This window comes from Sapajus apella, unplaced genomic scaffold (genome assembly GCF_009761245.1).
Source record: "Sapajus apella isolate SASKATOON/1434 unplaced genomic scaffold, GSC_monkey_1.0 scaffold15, whole genome shotgun sequence".
Lineage (NCBI taxonomy): Eukaryota > Metazoa > Chordata > Mammalia > Primates > Cebidae > Sapajus > Sapajus apella.
Genome location: NW_022436955.1, coordinates 16,258,416 through 16,276,237, shown reverse-complemented (window position 1 = coordinate 16,276,237; position 17,822 = coordinate 16,258,416). Strand labels below are relative to the sequence as shown.

General features: G+C 40.7%; 1 protein-coding gene and 1 pseudogene across 3 annotated transcripts in view; one reads left to right on the top strand and one right to left on the bottom strand.

Moving 5' to 3' along the window:
* Nucleotides 1–1,895: 1,895 nt before the first annotated feature.
* PHLPP2 (PH domain and leucine rich repeat protein phosphatase 2) overlaps nucleotides 1,896–17,822 on the bottom strand; it is a 73,379-nt gene continuing 57,452 nt past the window's right edge. For 2 of the 3 annotated variants that reach the window (XM_032284351.1, XM_032284352.1), the window contains exons 14-19: nucleotides 14,526–14,688; nucleotides 14,110–14,240; nucleotides 12,758–12,868; nucleotides 11,727–11,921; nucleotides 9,683–9,914; nucleotides 1,896–6,993 (exon numbers count right to left, since the gene is read on the bottom strand). In XM_032284351.1, the coding sequence (XP_032140242.1) occupies nucleotides 5,839–6,993; nucleotides 9,683–9,914; nucleotides 11,727–11,921; nucleotides 12,758–12,868; nucleotides 14,110–14,240; nucleotides 14,526–14,688 (1,987 nt within the window). In that variant the 3' untranslated portion in view covers nucleotides 1,896–5,838. The remainder of the gene's footprint in view (nucleotides 6,994–9,682; nucleotides 9,915–11,726; nucleotides 11,922–12,757; nucleotides 12,869–14,109; nucleotides 14,241–14,525; nucleotides 14,689–17,822) is intronic. The other variant, XM_032284353.1, reaches the window with a different exon arrangement.
* LOC116555607 lies at nucleotides 16,175–16,941 on the top strand (annotated as a pseudogene).

Genomic DNA, 17,822 nt, shown 5'->3' with positions numbered 1-17,822 from the left:
GCCTGACCCCAACCTTGTGACCAGGCCCAGCTCCAATACTGCTCCCGAGGCAGCTCCTCTCAACTGAATGGAGCCATCACTGTAACATTACTCGCACACCTTAATAACATTCGCGATGCTTTAGCATACCTTCTCTTACTACCACTTCAGTCAGACAGGCCAAGGTGTCTTGTTCCCACTTTACAGATGAGCCGACAAGGTTCAAGGTTAGGTGGTTTACGAGAGTTAACGCTGTGTGCCAGGTATGTACAGTACTGATAAAGAAGCCCTTTGCATCATCTCATTTAGCCCATGACTGATGACTGATGTTAGTATTAACATTTAATAAGAACAGCCTTAGAGAGGCTAACTTGCCTGAAGTCAAACTTTTAACTAGCAGAGGCAAAACTCAGCCCCACTGAATCACACACTGGAAGGTGTTCTGAGTGACTAACATACTCTTGTGACCTTTGGCATACCAGGGAATTCATATCACATGGCATTGATTCATTTCTGTCATGTTGGCCCAGAGAGGTGTGTTTAGTAGAACTGAGGTATGAAAGCACATTAAAGGTGCTCAATAAATGGTTGTTCAACCAAGTGTTTAAAATGGTCCTTCTGGTCAGGCATGGTGGCTCACGCCTGTAATACCAGCACTTTGGGAGGCTGAGGCGGGTGGATCACCTGAGGTCAGGAGTTCAAGACCAGCCTGGCCAACATGGTGAAACCCTGTCCCTACTAAAAATACAAAAAACATTTGCCAGTGTGGTGGCACATGCCTATAATCCCACCTACTTGGGAGGCTGAGGCAGGAGAATCACGAACCCAGGAGGCAGAGGCTGCAGTGAGCCGAGATAGCTCCATTGCACTCCAGCCTGGGTGACAGAGCAAGATTCAATCTCAAAATAAATAAATAAAATATTCCTTCAGCTAGATGAAGAGGAAACCTATGAAATTACTTATCTTTACCTTTATTTAAAATGGGAGGTAGCAGGCAGCCTGCAGTGGCTCATGCCTGTAATCCTAGCACTTTGGGAAGCCAAGGCAGGTGGATTCCTTGAGCCCAAGGGTTCAAGACCAGCCTGGGCAACATGGCAAAACCATGTCTCTACAAAAAACACAAAAATTAAGATGTGATGGTGCACACCTGTACCCCTGGCTATTCAGGAGGCTAAGGTGGGAAGATCACATTAGCATGGGAGGTAGACATTCCAATGAGCCAAGATCATACCACTGCATTCCAGCCTGGGCAACAGAGCAAGACCCTGTTTTAATCAGTTGAGAGGTAGCTAATCTTGCCTAAAAGTCCAGAGATTGTGGGAGACATCCACGAGAGTGGGAGTGGAGGAGCAACAATTTAAAGGCTTAACTGGATTCTAAGTATCTCATGAGATACTGACTTTGAACTTCAGATAAGACTCTGAAGTTCCTTCTTACACCAAAGCCATGCTGAAAAACTTGATGACCAGCTTTTCCACGGCTCCTCTGTGTCATCAGCTGTCATTTGGACAGAGGAGCTAAGTTTCTGCTAGTCAGCTAATAACCTGCATGTGAATCAGGATGGTGTTTCCTGATTTTTTTCCTTTTTCCAGTTTTCTGATTTAAGCATATAAACCAAGGCAAAATACGGTGTTTCTTTTTCAATACGGTATTTCTTAAAAGTAAAAATCTGTATTGCCATTTCAGCTGAAAAGCTGATCAAAAACATTTATTCTTGCCTTAACTCTTACCTTTACAGTGTCCTGGAATGTGGTTTCATGTGTTTGTTCTCACTTATCTTCCCCAGGAAAAGCAGAAAAATCCTGCAGGTGCCTTTGGTTAAGAACCGAATTCCACATACAAGTTAGGAGAGAAAATTATAGCTTCATGCTAAAATACTTATGAAAAAACAAGCACTCCATTTTAAAACAAAGCCATGAAAAAGAGATTCAACTTTATTTTATTTATTATTATCATTATTTTTACAAACAATAGATTTGCTGCAACATGCTCTGGCTCATATTATTGAATTAAAAAATTTAACACATTTCAAAAATATCAAAAATACACTATAATGAGTCTTAGGACTACAATGCAACGATTGCACAAAACCATAAGATATGAGCCCACTGTTTGGATGACATCCATTGGCAACAGTGAGAGAAAACCCTATAGCATCTGGGAGAAGTGCATGAAATTTAGAGTACAAGGAGCTTATGTGTGACTGACTGATCACCAAATGAGGGAAACAGAGCAAGACTGACTGTAGCTGCTTTTCTCAATCTAGGAAGTGCTTACCCAACTATGGGGCAAAAGTCACTAACTGGAGAGAAAGATTAACTTGCCTTCATGACTGGGGAGTCTGAAAGGCTCCACCCAGAAGGCAGTAAAAAGTGACACAAGACAGTTCTATAGTGATGCTGAAGACATCACTGAATGGCTTGGAGACTATTTAATAATTGGTACATTTATCGGTAACAGCCAGCTGCTCCCTTATGGAGGTCTCTTCATTAATAATTATTGGATAGAGAAGGTGAGCCTGTGGCTTCCAAGTACTGGCTCTGCTGAAGGTCTGCATGGGAAGAAGAGCATCATTTGATATTCAGCAGTTTCGCCACACCCAACTGGCTCCATTTCCTGGAAAACAGCACTCACTACAAACAACTGTAATAGCACCCAGCAATGACCATGCTGCTCCTGCTGGCTCTTCCATACACCAGTAAATGAACTCACCAATGTATTGCACACATAGGCTCCACAGTAGTGCAATAAAGCCCTCACTTGTATCAGGAGTGGTAATTCAATGACTTGACTCTATAGTGCACTGCAGCTTTGTCATACCGACATTCAAATTTTTAAAAATACTTTCAATCCATTTGGATAAAAATAACACCATGGCTGCCAAGACACATGTATTTTTCTTTCTTCCATGGACTCCTAAACTGCTCCCATAAGAAGCAGTATTCTTCTCTCAGAAATTCTCTTAAGCTTCTCTATTCAATGGGAGGTACACACAGAGACCTGAGAATATGCAGAGGCCAGAATCTCTGTGCTAGAGATCAACTGTACTCCGCCCACCTGGGGAACACATCCTCTGAGTAAAGTACTCGGAAGTAGATTACATTCACCTGGAGACAGATACTGGCTTTCACTAACAGTCTGTTCAGAAAACACAATGTCTGTAAATTACCTTATAGGTTAAAGAGTTTTTTATTATATTTTTCATGATGGGCTATGGCCTTTTTACCCTCTGTTTTAATACAGAGCAACTGCAGAAGGACATGAATTTAAAGGAGACTGCAAAAAAGAATAATCAGTTTTAGTATCGCCTATAATAAAGATTTTCAATACAACCTAATGGTTCCTGAAAATAATTCTACCACATAGAAGAACATTTGGAATTACAGAGTTCTGCTGACTAAAAAGTAAATACATTTACTTTTGGAAAGGTCATTTCAGAACTGGATTTTGAGGTGGTTCCAATGGTAGAGTGGGAAGCAAACAGCAGGCATGAAAGGGGTTCACAATACAGAATACTTTTTATAAGACTATACTATTAAAGTGGTATATTCCCAAAATAACTTTAATTTTTAGACATCACTATTCTACAACCCGAAGGTTCTGCCATCTGAGTAGGATGTTTTACATCACTCATCACTATCAGCTTGGGTTATTTTTCATTTTTTTCTTATTAAAAAAATTTTTTTTCCCATATAAAAATAAGGTGGCAAAACACTCTTGTTCCCATCTTTCTAACAGCACCTGAACTCTGTGTGAGCCACTATGTTCCCTACTTCAAATCAAAGACCTGAGTTCTAAAATTTTTCAATAGCTGACCAGTAGTTTGACAATGTGGGGACTCAAGTTCAGATTCTCGAGGGATCAAACATTAGACATCCATTAGAGTGTACCAAATCCCCCAAGAGTGTACCCCAATGACACATGCATATAGGCATGGGGCCTCTGAGAAGATGAAGACACATAATTATTATGGACAGGTCATCTGGCTTTTGACTATTGCTTTTAACAAAAACTTCCGAAAAACACACACGAAAATATATTTATATTTAACCCTCTCTTTAACATATTGTTTCTGATGAAACAAATTAAAAATGGCTCTACTCTATTTTTAATTGCGAAAGTGTTCCAAAAATTCAAAGCACATTCCCTACCGGGTAAAATCAAGCAATGCCAAAATTTTGGGGAATAAATAGGAATTAATTTTCCTAAGCACATCTTACAATGGAAAAAGTGACAGAAATATGGAAGAAACTGAATTTTGCTAGGGTTAAGTGGAATGTGCAAAAAATACAGATTTTCTGTAAGCTTAAGAATTTTTCAATGAAGTGTCTTTCTTATGTCGGTATTGAGCCCAGTATTCTGAAACCACATAAACTGAATATGCAGTTTTCAGAAGAGTACACTGTTCAACATTCAAGAGGCAGGCCCTCAACTCACTTCTAACATTCTAGAAAACCATCCCTCTTCTCCAGCATAGGAGAATAAACAAGTCTAACCTGAGTGCTCCATCCATCTGTTCTCATTGGCCTCAATGTGTTTCAGTGTCATCTGTCATAACTTAAGGTCACCTGGACACAAGCAGCGTTAGCCTTGGCCCTCCCCATTAGGAGGCTGTCTGCCAACTCCTCCACATGTTAGGGAAAGAGGCCAATCCCTAAGTTTCCCTGGGAAATTCGTAGCAGGTGTCATACTTGTCAAGGAGTAATTCTCTTTTTCTGATCTAGGGAGAAGTAGTCTTGGTCCTCACTCCTTCCCCCTTTTCATCCTCAAAAGATCCTACTACCCCGAGGTTCTCAGGAGCTTTCACAGTCTGACATCCAACAGTTAACTTCTCAGGGCCCTTCTTAGTACCCTTGGATAAGGCTCCAACACCCAATTCTCTCTCTGCCTCGGATGAAGGTGCGCCGGGCTGCCTCTAAGATTGGCTCTAGTGCAGATTCAAAAATAAAAAGTTCACAGTCAATGCAAAGTGCTCTCATTATATTACATACATAAAGTATCTGTTTGATTGGTTCTACATTTCCAACAGACATCATTTTGATAGGCTGTATTCTCGTAGAGAAGAATGAAAACCCATGTGACTAGTCACATCACACCTCATTAGTCTGAGATAAGGTGATTTCTCTATCACAGAGATCCATCAGCAGCAACTAGTAAAGAGAATCAATCTTCACTTTTTTCCTCCACAGAAATAGTCCCTTTCCTGCCCAGGCAGGCAAATTCTCAAAGTGATCCTAGGAGAGAAAGGGTTAATGGCAGGTGGTAGGAGTGATACAGAACAGCTGCTTTCTTCCCAGGACCCCTGGGAATTCCAATGCAGGTTAAATGTGAAACTTAAAACTGACGGTGGCTACTAGTTTATCCAGAGCCAGCCCCTGATGGCTCTCACCCTTTCTGGCTCTGAGTTCAATCCCACACAGCTATGGTTAGAAATGTAGAGGCAGGGCCGGGCACACTGGCCCACGCCTGTAATCCCAGCACTTTGGGAGGCTGAGACGGTCGGATCACCTGAGGTCAGGAGTTCAAGACTAGCCTGGCCAACATGGTGAAACCCCGTCTCTAAAAAAAATACAAAAAAAAAAGAAAAGAAATTAGCTGGGCGTGGTGGTGAGTGCCTGTAATCCCAGCTACTCAGGAGGCCGAGACAAGAGAATGGCTTGAACCCAGGAGCGGAGGTTGCAGTGAGCCAAGGTCATGCCATTGCACTCCAGCCTGGGCAATTGAGCGAGACTCCATCTCAAAACACACACACACACAGACACACAAAGAGAGAGAGAGAAATGTAGAGGCAGAATGCCTCTGGCAGGTCCCTACCCCAACCTTGCACAGCCTCCTCCCCCACTGTGCCCAGCAGGGCAGTCATAGCGCTGTGTCAAACTCCTCCAGGGGCTCGGTCCGATCCTCTTCATGGGGCTCAGGCTCAAGCCGGCTGTCCTGGTGCTGTTTCATTTGTTCCTTCACTTCTTCTTCCAGGTCACGAGGTACAACAAACTGGTCCTCTGGTTCCATCTGAGTAGGGGCAGCAAAATAGCCAGTTTTCCTCTTGGGTGCTTCCGTGGCCACTTCAATGAGGTTCAGACTGTCCTCTAGGGGCACAATAGAACCATTGGAGAGCTTCTTCCCATAGAGGCAGGAGGTGGAGGGAGACTTCTGTAACTCCATCCTGTCCTTGCTCATTGGCAGGAGAATGCCACTATTCACACTGTTCTGTCTTCGGATCCCAAAACACGACCCTCTAGCATGTTCCTCAGAACATGGGGTAGAAGCACTGTCTGTGAGAGGGGGTGAGCTCTCCAGATCCCGGCCCCTGCAGCAGTGGATGTCTACTTCCACCTCTACCTTGCTGCCATTCGTTATGACTCCCTCAACAGGCTGGTCATCATCACTGTCCAGGCCATTGTCAGACTGGTTACTGGAGAAGGTGGCACAAGAAGGCTGGCGCTGAAACAGCCCAGAGGTGGGTGTTGGGTGGAGGCTACAGCGCCGCTCTGGCCTCGGAAGCAAGGCAGCATCCAGGCCCCCAGCATTATGCTCATCAGAAGCAGTGGACCCTACTTCACTGCTCACCTCTGAGGTGGACATCTCACTGCTGAACTCAGAGGCAATCCCACTGCTAGAGGAAGGAGTGGCTGGCTTAGGGGCATCCTTGATGGTGGTGGTTGAAGCAAATCCCACAGGACCTGGGAGGGTGAGCCCATTCATTTCACAAGTGCAGCCTTCCTCACCAATATTCAAATAAACCACCATTGCCCCTACGTTGTCCTGACAGCCATAGCTCTGTGCTAATGTGCACAGCTTCTTAGCAGCTGCTAATGGGTCCTGTACATGACGTACAGCACTGACAGCTTCTGTGTAGGACAAGTGTTCCCACAACGCTTTGTTTCCCAGAATCAGCAACTCATCTTGAATGGTTAGTGGAGTGGAAGATATGTGGGGTCTGGGGAGGATCCAAGGGTAGAGGTATGTACAGCCCAGCATCCGGGTACAGCAGGTTACCCCGTTCACTTTGTTGTCCTACAGAAGAGCAGGACACAGATTTGAGAAACAAGCAACAATGACAAGCAACTTTATATCTTTCTAGATCACAGTGCTTAGGGATATACAATAAAACAATTCATATATGATTTTTTCTACAGGTTAGTATAATTTTAAGTGAACACATAAAAATAAATGTAGAGAAGTCTTAAAAGACAAAATACTATATGGTTATTATAGGGCCAAGTAAAAATAAGTGACTAAAAGGCAACATCATCCCAAAAGATGTTTGCTTGAACATGAAGAACGGACCTCAGTATGTCTATAAATAGAGAAACATGATAGAAAAACAGTTAAGCAGAACTATCATTAATTCTCTATCACTAGTATTCTCAGAGAGGCCAAAACTCAGAAAGGTCACTAAAAGTAATTTCTCACTTAAAGGCGTATCAGCTGGGACTGGGAAGATACCCAATGGCAAAGAGAATCTTGGTAGTTAAGGTATCAAATAATCTCTAAGGTTATTCAGCCTAAAAAAGGGGGGTCTTCTCAGCAGTGTAATTCAAAACTTAGAGGAAAAGGAACAACCCTGCTTGCAGGTTGGGAATGCTCACTCACTTTGTAGTACTGATTTCAAGAAAAGATTTCAAGAAAAGAAAAAATAGAACAAAACTCTAAAGTCATCAGTAAGTTAATTTCACAGTTGCAGTCACCCTCTAGGAGAAGACCTGGGCTTATTTACCAGAATTTGTCATTAATTCTAAACTTTACTTTCTTCATCTGTAAAATGAAAATGGGAATTTAACAGTTATCCACAGAATCAGAAACTCTGGGGCTAGGGCCCACCAATTCATGGGAGTTATTAAGTTTAGGTAAAATAATGAAGGTATGGTGCTTGGCAAATAATGGACAAACAATAAATGTCTGTGGTTAAAATTACATTTATAAAAATACTTCCTACTTACCTAGAATCCCCTAAGAAAAATGTGAACATTGGCTGGGCACGGTGGCTCACACCTATAATCCCAGCACTTTGGGAAGCCGAGGCAGGCGGATCACCTGAGGTTGGGAGTTTGAGACCAGACTGACCAACATGGAGAAACCCTGTACTAAAAATACAAAATAGGCCAGGCATGATGGTGCATGCCTGTAATCCCGGCTATTCAGGAGGCTGAGGCAAGAGAATCGCTTGAAACCAGGAGGCTGAGGTTGTGGTGAGCCAAGATGGCTCCACTGCACTCCAGCCTGGGCAACAAGAGCAAAAATCTGTCTCAAAAAAAAAAAAAAAAATCTAAACAGTATCCAAACTCTATAAAAAGACTAGTCAAACAAAAAGTTATCTGAAGGAAGGTGCAATGGCATGTGCCTATAGTCCCAGCTACTCAGGAGGCTATAGCAAAAAGATCACTTAATCCAGGAGTTCAAGTCCAGCCTGGATAACACAGCAAGACCTTGTCTCTAAAACAATAAAATTAATTAAAAATTTAAAACATCATCAAAATTTTATTTTTCATTTGTTTTGAGTGAAAGAGCTTCCCAAAACTAATGTTTCATACTTCCACAATCCTAATAGTATCAATCACATAATATTAATGCTTTTTTTATTTTGTTACCTTAGATGAACTCTATAAAGAATTCTGACAAAACAGAGAGCCCAGAAATGAACCCACACAAATACAGTCAACTGATATCTGAAAAAAGAGCAAAGGCCATACAAAGGATGGTCTTTTCAACAATTGGTGCTGGAACAAGTGGGTACCCACATGCAAAACATGAATACAGACACAGAGCTTACTCTTTTCACAAAAATTAATTCAAAATAGATGGTGGACCAAAATGTAAAACACAAAAATAAACTTCTAGAAGATAACATAGAAGAAAAGCTAGGTGACCTTGGGTTTTGCAATGAGTTTTAGATACAACACCAAAAGCACGATCCATGAGACAAAAACTGACAAGTGGGCCTTCATTAAAACTAAAACTTCTGCTCTGCAAAAAAAAGCACTGTTAAAAAAATGGAAAGACAAGCCCCAGATTGGGAGAAAATATTTGCAAAACATGTATCTGATAAAGAACTTGTTTCCAAAATATACAAAGACTCTTGAAAATCAACAATACAGAAACAAACAATCCAATTTAAACTGTTCAAAAGATCTCAAAGGAATTCTGTTTTGTGATAAACAATGTTCACAAGTAATTGCTCAAGCTTTTCTGAAAGCAAAAATGTTAATTTATTTAAAAAAAAAAAAAAAAGGAGAAAAGCTATAAAACAGTAGAAATACTGATGCTTCATTATCAAAACAGAACACCAGAGCATACTACACCACAGAGAGTATAAAACAAAACAAAACATTTTGAAACTTTGCATTTCAGAATACGGATGTCAAACTAGAGAACTCTTTCTTCTATTTGGAGTAACAAACCAGATGAGCTGGAAATTAGCTAAGGGGGGCATTTAACATACATTTTACACACTAGCTACCAATGTAGAGGATCACAAATTAGGATTTTGTATTTCTAATGCATTTTGCTTTCTCTTTGTGCTAGTAACTAACTGATCAGATTTTCTTCTAGTACTGTTGCCGAAACCATCTGAATTGAATTTTTATCTGAACTGGATACAATTTACAGGGCATAAGAGGAAGAAAATGGACCTTCATCACCTCTACACAAAGCAGCCTCCACTGGATTTGGGGAGTATAATTGACTGGTAGGGAGCGAGACAAACCTCTGTGATGATGGCTTTTTGGTCCTTCACCCTTTGCGCCTCCTCTGGGTCCTGCTCCAGGCTGAATACTTTAGAGAGGGGCACTGGCTTCCCACCTCGGCACAAGACTGCTTGGCACGTGCCAACATTGGCCACAGTCAAGCTAAAGCTACTTGCTGGATCGGCAGTGTCAGGGCGGATGTAGCAAAGGAGAGCGGAGGAGCCCAACTTCTGGCCAGCCATTCCTAATTTCCTATTCAGAAAGAAAAGAAAATGAAGATGTGGTGGCTAGTTTTAAAAGTGGTGGTCCTACACATATAGCCCTTCTAAATACAGACTTGCTGTGGCTGATGGTGGGGGAAAGAGTTCTGCCTTCCACTCTCAGCTGAGGAAAAGATTTTACAAAGGGAGACACGGGAGTAGAGAGTCAAGGTGCATCTTTCTCCACTGCTTTTTTTGTGTCTGATCAAAGACTTCCTAATTCAGGGGCTGTCAAACTTCAGCACATCAGAATCACCTGAGGGCTTATCCAAACAGAGATTGCTGGGCCCTAGCCCCAGTTTCTGATTCAGTGGGTAAGAGGCTGGTTCAATAAACTGCATTCCAAGAAATTTCTGGTGATGCTGAGGCTGCTGGTCCTAGAACAACACTTTGAGAACCATTCACTTAGGCTATAAGTTCCTTGAGGGAAGGCCCACGAGTCTTAAATTTCCCCCCGCATGCAGGGCATCCACGTGCCTGTATTTGGAAACAATGCTTAAGAAGAGCAGACACTGGCAGAAAGACCTAGTTTCAATCCCAGCTCTGCCACTTGCCGGCTACAGACCCTCAGCAAGTGATTTCTCCTAGAAATTTCTCTGATAAAATATATAGTACAAAAAATACTTACTACAGCTCCTGGCTCAAGAGTTGCTTCATAAATTGAGTTCCCTTTCCTAAACCCTTTATTTTGTGAAGTCTCTAGCTCAATTCTACTACTGAAAAACAAACTCCTTCCTAACACTTTGCTTTGTGTTATGACAGACAAAACTAGTTCAAGATCCAGGCTGTTCCACTTCAACCTGAACTATACAACTTAACAACCTCTCAGTTATTCATACCCTTTATCAGTCCACCTGATATGCAAATACTCCAGTACAGTTAGGTTATATAGATGTCCTCAACTTACAATGGTTCAACTTAAGAATTTTTGACTTCACAACGGTGAAAAGCAATACTGTATGCATTTAGTAAAAACTGTACTTTGAATTTTGATCTTTTCCTGGGCTAGTGACATGTGGTATGATCTTCTCTCATGATGCTGGGCAGAGGTAGCGAGCCATAGCTACCAGCCAGCCACTTGATCACAAGGCTAAACAATCAATACAGTGCCTTGTGCACCAGATGATTTTTGCCAAACTGTAAGCTAATGGGGTAAGTGTTCTGAGAACATTTAGTGCAGGCTAGGTGAAGCCATGATGTTTGGTTGGGTAGGTGTATTAAATGAAGTTTCCACTTACCATATTTTCAACTGATGATGGGTTTATCAAGATGTAACCCTATTGTAAGTTGAGGAGCATCTGCATAGAGATTTTGCCCATAAGTAGTTTAGACTTTACTTAGGCTAGTTGAGTAAAACCCCAGAAACAGGGATTCTAAGCATATGAATCTGAGGAGTTTTTGGCTAACCTTTTGTAGGTCACTAACTCCTTGGACAATCGTATGAAAGCTGGGCACCTTCCTCCTCAAAATGTACAACCACATATATATATACACACACACAACCTTTTGCATATCCTCAGCAGCCTTTGGATTCAACAGAGAAAACAGATGAACTCACAGGCTTTTTAAAGAGCCAAGGCCCCACACTCCACGCTGATATAGAGAATGATCATAGAAGACAACAATGTGAGTTCTCTCCTTGATCCTGTAACCATAATTTAGACCCTGACCTTCTGGTTTGGAAAGATATATTTTCTTGGAAATGTCTGCTAACCAACGTCTGGTAAATAAAAATAAATAAATAAATAAGATATATTTTCTAAAAGTAGAACTGAGTTAGGGATTATTCAACCCACCTGCTTACCTGTGAGATACCAAAAAGGTGTTAGCCATGAAAACTGTGTCATTAGTTGACTGCTGTACCTCTTCTAAAAGCACATCTGCCATTGTACACTGGAGCAGGCGTGGGAGCTCCTCATTTCGATCCCCATCAAACATGCCATACACAGCTCCCACCCCTTCTGCAAAGTTATCCATAGCAAGCGCTGAGACACACAGCCTATAACAGAAATATAAGAAACACAATCATCAAAAAAAGTTACTGGTAAAGTATTATTCTTTAGGGACCATTCTTTTAAAAAGTAAGTATTAATTAAAGGCGGAGAAGACCAGTAGCAAATTGTAATCTACACATAAAAAGTCCCTAGACATGATAATTAAGCAACATCTGAAAGAGCTAATGTCCCAAGGAAAGGGGAAACAGCCACATTCACGGGCAGTACATATCGGCTTTGCAATGCTGTGGAAGGCTGGTAAGATAAAACACTTTCTCTTAGTGGTGACTACGGATTAGTTTTATCAAGGCTCATCAGCCAAAGATCACCAGAGCACACTTACGGTTGAAAAAGTTGAGTTTATTACTCATTATAGCAAATGAAAATGCACCCCACGGAACCCTGGGGTATACAGATAAGGGGTGATGAAAAGAACCCACTATAGGGTTTGAACTTTGGCTGGGTCATTCTGGGGAGGGTCTAAGGAAGAGGATCATACTAGACTGGATGTCATCAGAAAGCAGGGCCATTCTATGGCTGGGTATAAATCTTATCTATAGGGAAAGAAAATTAGCAGAAGGATAAAGCTGTGACCGGTAAAGAAAGTAGCATCTACCCATCTTAGCTATGAAAGGGGGTTTTGGTATTTTGTTGACTGCATATTCGTGTTGTTTTTGTCTTAAAACTTTATCATGGTCTCAAAAGGATCTTATCTGACACTGATGTTCTATGACTTGTGTACAACAGAATAACATGGCCTAGCTATTACAAGCATCAGACCAGTTCTCAGATGCCAGAGGCTGCCATTTTCTTTCTCAGTCTCCATGGCCAATATACTCACTTATTTCTCTGCCCTGTCATCTCAGCCAGTCCATGGCTCCAGAAGGTTGATGTAACTGTAGAATCTGTGGCTGGCAAAGGTTTCTGATCAATTTTCAGGGTTGTGATATGGCTGTGGGAGATGAAGGAAGATTAAACAATATGCTCTTCTGTATTTTACAAAAACTATCCCAACAATTTTTTTTTTTTTGAGACCAAGTCTCCCTCTTGTCACCCAAGCTGGAGTGCAGTAGTATGATCTCTGCTCACTGCAACTTCTACTTCCCAGGTTCAAGCAATTCTCCTTCCTCAGCCTCCTGAGCAGCTGACATTACAGGCATGTGCCACCACGCCCAGTTAATTTTTGTATTTATTTCTTTTTTTGAGACAAAGTCTCCCTCTTTCGCCTAGGCTAGAATGCAGTAGCACGATCTCGGCTTACTGCAACCTCCACATCCTAGATTCAAGCGATTCTCCTGCCTCAGCCTCCTGAGTAGCTGTGATTACAGGTGCCTGCCACCATGCCCGGCTCATTTTTATATTTTTAGTAGAGGCAGGGTTTCACCATGTTGGCCAGGCTGGTCTCAAACTCCTGACCTCAAATGATCCACCTGCCTCGGCCTCCCAAAGTGCTAGGATTACAGGGGCGAGCCACCACACCTGGCTTATTTTTGTATTTTTAATAGAGATGGGAGTTGCGCCATGTTCACCAGGCTGGTCTTGAACTCTTGACCGCAAGTGATCCACCCACCTTAGCCACCCAAAGTGCTGGGATTACAGGTGTGAGCCACTGCACCCGGCCAACAATAATGTATCTTCTAATAAAATAATCTATGGACAGACTAAAGTGCATTTCTAGAGAGACGGATGAAAGTAGTATGCTGAACTACTTGCGAAGAAGGAGGGGAGAGAAAGGAAATGGGTAGAAGGATCAAAGGAGTAGGAGTTTCAATCAAAAACTAAGCACGGCAAAGATTTCTAAGTTTCAGCCAGCCATCTATTTCTTTTAAGTACTTTGATACAATGAAGTCTTGGTACAATGGATGAACTTGTATTGTCTCTTAGATATTATATAATCTGTCCCACCTAAAACATCTATGCTTATCATGAAAATATTCAGTGTGTGAGTGGGAAGTAGACATGGAGTAGTCCTAATATAAACAGATTGACTATCGGATAGGACATCTATTCATAACTTAAAAAGAGAACTTAGGGGCTTTATGGCCTAAATTCATTTTGTTCCTTTAATTACTCAAGATCTCCATAGTACTAACTGTGCTAGATTCTGAAAACAGTTCAAAAGAAACAAGAAGACCTACGCACGGCTGGTGGGCCTAAGAGCACATGCAGATTCCATTTCGAATTTTTTCCTACCTAAATATGTCCAATGTCTTGTGTTCCAGAACCAGATTTGTATTTCCAGTCAGGTCAAGGTCTTGTAATGTAGCAGGCAAAGCCTCTGGAATCAGGATTTCTGTCAAGTCATTGCAACTTAGGTCTACAAACTAAGAAGAAATGGAGAAATCAAAAGAAAACGCATCATAGAGACTTAGTTGTTTACTCCCAGGTGTCCAATCTCTTACTATATCCCCAAAAAGAAACTTAACTTTTTCCCAGGAATCTATTACATACATTCTGGTCCCAAATTGAGTACATAAGAAGACAATAATATTTTTCCTTATGAGAATAATCTCATTTACACTCCTTTCTTCTTTATAAGAGGAGAATAATCTCAGTCACTCTCCTGCCATTTCCTCCAATAAGGACATCATTCCAGCACACAGTAGTACCTGGATCTGAGGCAACTGCAGTATTTCTGGGAAAATGCTGATATTATTGGAGTGTGCCACAAGGGTGTGCAGCCTTTTGCAGTTTGCTATGGTTGTGGGAATGGTTTTAAGCTTGTTGCCACTTAGGTTCAGTTCCTCCAATTGCTCCAATTTATTTAGTTTGCTGAAAAAGAAACACCAGAATACTATAATGCACCAAGACTGAGCAGCTGCCAAGGAAGTGCTATTCTACAGCAGCCACATAGTGAAGAAGGCAAGTATGGTCTACTGCCAGGTGACTGGTGAGAAATGAAACTGACATCAGGAAAGGCAACGGCTCAACAAGTTATAGCTCCTGCTATAACTAAGCCTGATCTGCCTCGGTTTGTTTCAAGGGCCATTGGATCTTGTGGGCAGGAACATCTTCCTGTTACCTAATGTACAGAAAATGGCTAGAAAAGAAGTGGCCTCAAGTTGAGGGATTAGACCTGATGCTTGCTTTACCACTAACTAGCTGAGAAATACTAGGTAAATCAATGTCAGCATCTTCAATCTCCTCAGCTGTAAAAAATTAAGTTTTACTACATCATCACTAAGATTCTTTTCAATTTTAAAATTCTACAGTTACCTATTCATGACATTAACTCATCTCCACTAAACATTTATCAGGTTCTTATTATACACACAGCTCTGTGCTGTGAGGCAAGCGAGTCACACTGTTCCATGACTGAGCAAAGCTTTCTACACCATATGCAAAATACCTCAAGGAAGAGTAACACCTTTATGGAGGTTATTACAAATTGTTCTAATTTATTTTGATTTATTGGTTTAAAAATTATAAAAATAATCAACTGCTGTTAACATGGAGAGAAAGCGTGAAAAATAAAGAAAATAAATCACCAATACCAACAATCTGAATTACTTTTATCATTTTGCTGAATTTCCTACCAAGTTTATGTATTTGTTTTATATAAATTTTATATCTTGCCTTTTTCATATAATTTCTACTAGAAACTTTATAAATACTTTTTAATAACTAAGCTTAATAAATAACAATTTTTTTCTGATAATAATACATGCTCACTGAAAAAAAACTGAAAAATAGAGACAAACACGAAAAATTTAAAAAACCTTTTAATGCTACTGCCAAAGATAATCTCTGATGACACTTTGGTAAATAGTACTCTTGTTTTTCTTAAGGCATGAAACTGTACTTTTCAAATTAAAAACTAGTATTACAGGCCAGGTAGGTATGATGGCTCACACCTGTAATCCCAGTACTTTCAGAGGCTAGGGCAGGTAAATCTCTTGACCCCAGGAATTTGAGGCTGCAGTGAGTTTTACTGCACCACTGCACACCAGCCTTGGCAACACAAGACCCCGCGTCAAAAAAAAAAAAAAAAAAAAAGGTGCTATATTATATACGTTGTATTTATGACTTTCTTTTATTTAACAACATATTTTAAAAGTGTTCCCATGTCCAAATCTCATGCTTTTCCCTTATCCTGCCTGGATTTTTCTGACTTGTAACTAGAAATGCAGCCTCCTCAATCAGTTTCTTACTGAGTACCCAGAACTGTGCCAGATTCTGAAAATAGTTCAAAACAAACAAGATCTGTATTGTGCCTAAACAGTTATAACACTGCTCAGGAAATGACCCCTGATAGTGGGTTATTCAGTTAAGAACACACATTTTTAAAAATATGTTGTGGGCTGCGTCAGGCTGCAGGAGAAGATGGCGGTCTCCACAGGAGTTAAAGTTCCTTGTAATTTTTGCTTGTTGGAAGAACTTGAAGGACAAAAAGGAGTAGGCGATGGTACAGTTAGCCTGGGGCCTTGAAGATGATGAAGATATGACACTTACAAGGTGGACAGGCATGATTATTGAGCCACCAAGGACAAATTATGAAAACAGAATATATAACCTGAAAGTAGAATGTGGACCTAATACCCCGAAGCTCCTCCATCAGTTAGATTTGTAACAAAAATTAATATGAATGGAGTAAATACTTCCAGTGGGATGGTGGATGCCGGGAGCATAGCAGTGTTAGCAAAATGGCAAAATTCATATAGCATTAAAGTTGCACTTCAAGAGCTAAGACGTCTAATAATGTCCAAAGAAAATATGAAGCTTCCACAGCCACCAGGACAAACATACAACAATTAATTTTAGTGGATCTCGAATTTGTCTTAAATCAACAACCTTCTACTCACGTTAATGTCTTGATTAAATATCACAATGCGAAATATCCACACATTAAGTAAAAGAATTCCAGCTGGTAAACATGACCTGGACATTGTAAGAATATATTTAATATATGTACACCCATTATGTTTTCAGGTAACAGGAAGAAAAATGCAGCACAATTTTTTTTCTCTTGTTAAGACACTGTCATTTAAACATAAACCTGGAGTACTCGAAATACAATTCAGGTTTACAAGATGAAAGGGTGTGGAGAAGTGTCAGATGGCAGTGGAAGCATGTCTGTTTCTAAAAAGTAAAAATCTCAAGAAAGAAAACAGAAATGGCGTGCTTTATCCGTCCTGCTTAGTGAAAGAGCTGCAGTTGAAATTGTTTAAGACGTAGCAGGTACAATGAATATTGTCACAAATGTGTTAATTTTTGAAGCGGTGTGGGTGCTGACTACTAGTAGTATCAAAAATATGTTCAGGATTGTTTTGATACCTGTATTTATAATAAAAATATGTTGTTCCTAAATTTCATTGTTTTATTATATATATCCAGATTATTCTTTGTCATCTGTTAAGTCTTACATCTTTTTTTTTTTTTTTTTTGAGACGGAGTCTCACTCTGTTGCCCAGGCTAAAGTGTAATGGCGCAATCTCAGCTCACTGTAATCTCTACTCCCAAGTTCAAGCGATTCTCATGCCTTGGCCTCCTGAGTAGCTAAGATTACAGACATTTACCACCACACTCAGCTAATTTTTGTATTTTTAGTAAAGATGGGGTTTCACCATGTTGCCCAGTCTAGTATTAAACTCCTCACTTCAGGTAATCCACCCACCTCGGCCTCCCAAAGTGCTGGGATTATAGGTGTAAGCCACCTCACCTGGCACAAATATTTTTTTTTAAAAATCAGTCAGGTGTGGTGATGCATGCCTGTAGTCTCAACTCCTTGGGGGTTGAGGCAGAATTACCTGAACTCAGGAGTTCGAGGCTGCAGTGAGCTGTGATTGCCCACTGAACTCTAGCCTGGATGACAGAGCAAGACCCTATTTGTTTTGTTTTTTTTTTAAAAAAAAAAAAAAAAAAAAAATGCAATCAAGTTTCTCCTGTATGTCTTCTGAAGCTCTACC